Source organism: Salvelinus sp. IW2-2015, linkage group LG12 (genome assembly GCF_002910315.2).
Source record: "Salvelinus sp. IW2-2015 linkage group LG12, ASM291031v2, whole genome shotgun sequence".
NCBI lineage: Eukaryota > Metazoa > Chordata > Actinopteri > Salmoniformes > Salmonidae > Salvelinus > Salvelinus sp. IW2-2015.
The window spans coordinates 5,362,297-5,368,783 of record NC_036852.1 but is presented as its reverse complement, the minus strand read 5'-3'; the positions used below and the strand labels follow the sequence as shown (position 1 = coordinate 5,368,783).

Here is a 6,487-nt window from a genome sequence, read left to right as displayed (position 1 = left end):
GCCACCACCAGTCGATACGACCAGGATGAGAAATGGGGCTTCTGTCCCAGTCAAGGTAATGCACACTCATACACATTGCAATGCACACACACACACACACACACACACACACACACACACACACACACACACACACCACACAACACACACACACACACACACACACACACACACACACACACACACACACACACCACAACCACCACATTGTGGGCTGGGCATAGAATTGCTGTACTTCGAATGGTACTGTAATTCCAACCCACAGAATACGGTACCAAAAACATGTTGACCACTAGTGGGTGCATGGTATTGATGTTTCTGGCTAATTAACATATTTTGAGGCGTGCCTTGTAATAGGCTATATTTGTTGCACCTGGAAGGGAGAATGCTGTAGCAGTTTAACTCCTATGTGGTTATAGTGCCCCACAGTAGGGGACAGATACAGTAGGGGACAGATTGGAGTGGCAGCAAGTCTTAAACCTTGTCCTGTTGGTCTGTTTTGCACTGTAGTCGCTGCCAGTTTAGAAGCCTTTGTCAAGGCCTCTAGAAGTGTAAGTGATATAAAACACCAAATATGAATTAATATACTGTAATGTGTGAACACTTTACTTAGCAGCCAACCTGCTTGCTACTGTAAAATACTGTGAAATAGAAACCCCTCCCCTTAATGAATTTCATCAATTCATCCATTCATCAATTCATCCATTCATTAATTCATCCATTCATTAATTTATTCCGATGACAGTAGCATTCACTTTATTTTTACAGTATAATACAGTATATGTTAAGGTATTGTACTGTGTGTTATTGCACAGTACTTGCTTTGATACCGTATTTATATTACAGTAGGTGTARTGTTATATGAAGTACAGCATTTGACTTGTCACCGAGCTGCCTGTAAGGTACTGTCAGATTCACAGTAACCCCTTTACATTGTAATTTATAGGAAGTGATTACATGTAGATACTGATAAAAAAGGTCCGTCTGGCTCTAGGGCCTAGGGAATTTTTAAARTGCGTCCCAAATAGCACCCTATTCCCTATATAGTGTACTACTTTTGACCAGGGCTCATAGGGTTCTGGTCAAAAGTAGAGCATTATGTAGGCAATAGGGTGCTATTTGGGACTTATTCACAGAGTTTGGTTGTGTTTGGTACTTGAGTCAGCTGTCTCTGTCTGGCTCAAGAGGGCTTGGTGAGCAATCCCATTTGTCATATTCTTATACACAGTCTCCAACTAGTACTTGTTAACAGTTCTGAACAGCCCTTTCTAATAGGTCAAACTGTATAACCATGAGCAACYTTTGGCTGTTTGTTTTGGTTGATACGGATGACTCAATTGTTTCTGTCTGGCTCGAGAGCCGTCTGGTGAATTATCCACCTGTAATGTTCCAAAACAATGTTCTCTCCAACAAGAACTGTTGAATGGTACTGAAAAACCTTCTCGTAACAGGTCAGCATTTGGGCACAGCTCGGTTGTTTTTCCCTGATAGTGTTCTTGTTATTTATTCCAGTTCTAGTAGAAGTCTTGTTATTTATTCCAGTGACAGTAGAAATTATGAGTCACTCCAGTGAGTAATGTCGTTTGAATGATCCTACGAATAGAATGGGAGAGGAGCTTCAGCTAYCAGCTCAACAGCTGGGTTCCACCTGGAACGTGAACTCTTGACCTCGGCTTCCACGCTGGGCTAGAACAGAAAACACATGTTGTGTACGATTCAGTAGACATGACACTGGAAATGTTTTAAAATGGYGAATGTTTTTTCTTATTTGACAAGTTCAAGTAGTACACCTCCATCTGAGAATGTTTCCACCTAGGACCYAACTTCCATTTACAGCTTTCTTTCATTTATAATTCTCCAGAGTGATGAACGACACTTGGAAGAGTGGCAATGGGAGATTTACTCGTTTGTGTGTATGCATTGATATGTAGGCTACGTGTGCCTTTACATTTTTTTATGTAGTTCTGTCTTTGAGCTGTTCTTGTCTATTGATGTTCTGTATTATGTCATTCTGTATTATGTTTCATGTTTTGTGTCGAACCCCAGGAAGAGCAGCTGCTGCTTTTGCAACAGCTAATGGGGATCCTAATAAAATACCAAATACTTGAACCTTTTCTCTCTACCCCTGAATCTTAGAATGACAGGTGCCAATGTTTTTGTGCTGAATTGGACCCTTACCTCTCGTCTCTTTTCCTCTCCGTCACCCGCCCCCAGATAACTGGCTGTACTACCGCACGGTGTGTTTCCCGAGGGCTGGCTGGCCCACAACCGTTACTGCTACAAAGCCCTGGTAGAGGCTGAGGCAGGGACCTGGGAGGACTCCTCCACTGCCTGTAACTCCGTAGGGGCCAACCTCACCAGCCTACACTCTCTATCTGAGGTAGAGCTGCTGCTGGGCCTGCTGGRTAACGGTGAGTCTGGATCTGGGGTTCTATAGTCCAGTATGGATGTTAGTTACTTTATGTGGTGTATGGTGGTGTTCTATGTTCTGGGATAGTGTGGACATCATAAAGGATCARGGGAGGGTATTGTCTTTCCGGTAGTTGTTTTTGAAATGTTGACAAATCAACTAAGTATGTTGTGTATGTGTGTATATTTACGTATATGTGTGCACTGTAGTCTCAGGGTCTGGCTCAGAGGTGTGGATCGGCCTGATAAAGAAGCTATCGTCTTCAGCTGTAGAGTGGTCAGACGGCTCCCCAGTCGACCTCACTCTCTGGCACATGCACCATCCTACCCATAGCAACAGTCAGCTCTTGTGCCAAGACTGATGTAAAGGTACAGCCAACTGAATCCTTTTTACTGATGACTACAGTCTGTGGTTGGTTCATCGTCTTTATTTGAGAGGTGACTATATAACAGGAACTCAAATGTGTGTGTGTGGGTGTGTTCGTCCTAGGGAGGGGAACTGGCTTTGGCACCATGCGATGAGAAGCTCCCTGCAGTGTGATGAGAGCAGAACTACTACCTCTCACACCAGTGGAGCTACACACACACACACACACACACACACACACACACACACCACACACACACACACACCACACACACACACCACACACACACACACACACCAACACACAACACACACACACACACCACACACACACAACACACACACCACAAACACACACACACACCCAGAGTATCTGATAAGAAACCCTACAACTTATCATCGCTGCATATGTCCTAGCCCTAAGCGGAAGAATGCTATAGCTGCCATATCCATGGAAGGTGAAATTGAAATTCAACATAGCGCTCTTATCAATCTTAACTCAACTGTTTCCAGAAGAACTTATTTCATGGCACCATGCATTGTTGATTCCACACATCCTTTGTCAGACAGAGGTTCTGTGGAGTGGAAACTGCCGACGTTGATCAGTGTGGTCAGTGGCCTTCTGCGTATCCAGACACACTTTACCATTACAGTGAAAGATCSTGGTTGGGTTCAGATCCCGGGTTAGGGCGAGTCTGCTCTGCATTCAGTACAACGAGCTGATTCAGCAGCTAGATGACGTATTGTCTGACTGTCATGTGGAGCTGTGACCTCTGTTTACGAGGACATGAGCGGATTGACTCATAAGGGCTGTTTCATTGTTTCACCATGTCCTAAAACGAACAGGAAATAGCCCTGGAGGAGTAGTATCAATAGACACACAAAAAAAAAGGGACTTCACCGAATAAATACTTTTTTCAGGGACTGTATTGGGTTGTTTTCAGGCCATGTTGTATAATTCACACAATCACCCTAGCTGTGTTGATTAATAACGGCCTCAGTRGGAAAGGGATTTGACAACATACAGAGAGAATCTCCTTCATCGCGGAGGAAATAGTGCACATTCCTTCCTCACGCACGTGTCGGCAAGTGTTGGCTGCCGTTGGTCATCAAGTGTGTATGGGGAGGTGGGAGTGAAATGTAGGACACTTGTCAAAACACCGCTACTTCCTGTCCCTAAGACACTTCCCAAAAGTCCCCCTCAAGCCCCCTCCAGTCRTAACAGATGGGCCCAGTCATAGCCCTAACCCCCCACCGCCCCGTTCCCCTAACCCCAATCCTCCACGTGTGTTTGCTTGTATTAGCCACTGCCGTCTACTGCTAATTCCAAACTATGGGGCTCATACTGCCAGAATGTTTGGAGTGTAACACAATCCAGTCAGCTTGGCCGGCTCTCCTGAGCTTGTTGCTATTCTTGTACACCGGCCCAGACTCTTTTCAGGTGTCTGTGTGGAGTAATGTGTGAGCCTGGCTCCCACCTCTAGTCTATCTCCTCCAGGATATTCAGCGCATTGTCTTGGCTGTTCTCACTCTTGCATGGTGTCTGCAGTAGAAACATTCACGCATATAATGCACTTTTCTTTTTAAATTCATTTAATCTAGCTGAGATACAGATGTAGGATCTTAATTTGATCACTCGTTTTATCCTTTCAAATGTACCCGCACAGCAGGAAATGCAAACTTGTAGTGTATTTGAGGTTAAAAAAGGTTTCTGAAGTTTTTTAATTTTCACTTTAATTTCAGACATTACTTCCCTTAACAAAAAAATGGATCAATCCCTACAAACAATGTCTATTGATTATAATCCACATTTCCTGCTGCTGTGCATGATTATTTTCCTACCGTAGCAAACTGGCTCAAATTAACATCCTACATCTGTATGTCTTCCCGGCAGGATTGGAAGCGGNTTCCTGCTGCTGTGCATGATTATTTTCCTACCGTAGCAAACTGGCTCAAATTAACATCCTACATCTGTATGTCTTCCCGGCAGGATTGGAAGCGGYAGGGCCACTCTTGCTACATGGTGACGAGCCATGAGCAGAGCTATGAAGACGCTGTCAAGGGTTACCACTGCAAGGCTCCTCTGGTCACAGTGGAAAACAGGTCTGATTTCGGACTCAGACTTCTCATCTTAATCATTTCTTACACACCTTTCACAGTGGCAAGAATACATTGTTATGAATGATTGTTGATTTCTCTCCGTGGCAGGTTTGAGCAGGCCTTTCTGAACAGCCTGGTGAGTGAGATGGGAGCCAACGGTAGTGTATATTACTGGACGGCCCTARAGGACCAGGGGAACCATGGAGAGTACAGCTGGCTGGGGGGACATAACGGATCCACCCTACCCCTGCTCTATACAAACTGGAACAGGCATCAGCCAGGTAGGGGAGATGTGGTGGTGTGGGCTGAGCAGAGAAACAAATCTGACCTTGGATCAGTGGACAGAGACAAACTTCAACCTACTCTATGTCAATCAACAATAGTCTCCCTGGTAAACACTAKTGTTTTGTCGTAGTGGATCGAGGGATTTATGAGAACTATGATGTTCCCTCTATTCGCACTCCACTGTCAACAGTCTTCCCTRTCTTCCCCGCTGGCATGTTGTCTCGATCACACAGACCAGCTCCACTTAGACAACAATAGGGCTGAGACAGAACAGACAGAACAGAAAGACAGACAGACAGACATAGTTGTGGGTTAGTTTATCCCCAGGTGGATGTGTCGGCTGTCTACTGTCCTTCATTCACCCCCCTTCACTTCACTTCACTTCACACCGCGGCCAAGTCCCAAATGGCACCCTATTCCCTATGTAGTGCTCTACTTTAGTAGTGCACTATGAAGGGAATAGCCGAATAGAGTGCCGTTTGGGATGCTGCCTATGATTAATGAGTTGAAGTGTAATTTAGGTTTGACAATCTCAGCTTCCTTCAGTCAGTGTGAGAGCATCATTAATCATGCTGTTGCTATGGTGAAATGGCAGCACGACTTTGAAGTAGAATTCCCATCATTTAGTTAATTAAATACTGTGGTGCCAACACTCTAACCAATGCATGCTTAGATTGGCGTTGTGGATCTGTTTCTCACAGCTCACAGTCTCTCTCTTTCTTTTTCTTTCTTTCTTTCTTCCTCTCTCTCTCTCCTCCCCTCTCTAGTCAGTACAGGTGGCTGTGTGGCTATGACAGGCGGCCAGGCCTTGGGTCACTGGGAAGTGAAGGACTGCAAATCCCAGAAGGCCTTGTCAGTGTGTAAACAGAGCGTCAGTGGTTACCAGGAGGTCCTGTTCCCTACAGTCCATATTGACGCTTACGCCCCCTGTCCTCCAGGCTGGGAATCACACTCCGGCCTGCTCCACTGTTACAAGGTCATCTGCCTTTCCTTCTCTTCTCRCCTCTCCATTCTATCTCTTCTCCTTTATCTCTTTTCCTGTATTTCTCGTGTCTTCCTCAGTTATTAACTTGTTGTGAAAAGCAATGCTTATGCCACAACTCTGAGAGAGTATGACATGATCACTCTAATTCTCTAAATAATAGAGGTTGCCCCATTGAAAACCAACGCAGATAAGGAGATGCTGTAGTCTAGGCGACGGAGTGTCATTGTTGACTGTGGTCCTCAGGCGTTCCACAGCGAGAAGGTCCTGATGAAGCGGTCGTGGGAAGACGCTGACTTCTTCTGCCAGGCTCTAGGAGCTCAGCTGGCCAGCTTCCACCACTA

The 6,487-nt window shown here is 45.2% G+C and overlaps 1 protein-coding gene across 1 annotated transcript in view; it reads left to right on the top strand.

Annotated features, from left to right (window-relative positions):
- The window catches only part of LOC111970919 (secretory phospholipase A2 receptor), a 20,672-nt gene that overhangs the window by 5,440 nt on the left and 8,745 nt on the right, over nucleotides 1-6,487 (top strand). Inside the window, 10 exon segments of the mRNA XM_070445870.1 lie at nucleotides 1-55; nucleotides 2,215-2,243; nucleotides 2,246-2,411; nucleotides 2,620-2,743; nucleotides 2,745-2,778; nucleotides 2,900-2,944; nucleotides 4,767-4,879; nucleotides 4,985-5,157; nucleotides 5,929-6,137; nucleotides 6,390-6,483. Of these exon segments, the coding sequence (XP_070301971.1) occupies nucleotides 1-55; nucleotides 2,215-2,243; nucleotides 2,246-2,411; nucleotides 2,620-2,743; nucleotides 2,745-2,778; nucleotides 2,900-2,944; nucleotides 4,767-4,879; nucleotides 4,985-5,157; nucleotides 5,929-6,137; nucleotides 6,390-6,483 (1,042 nt within the window).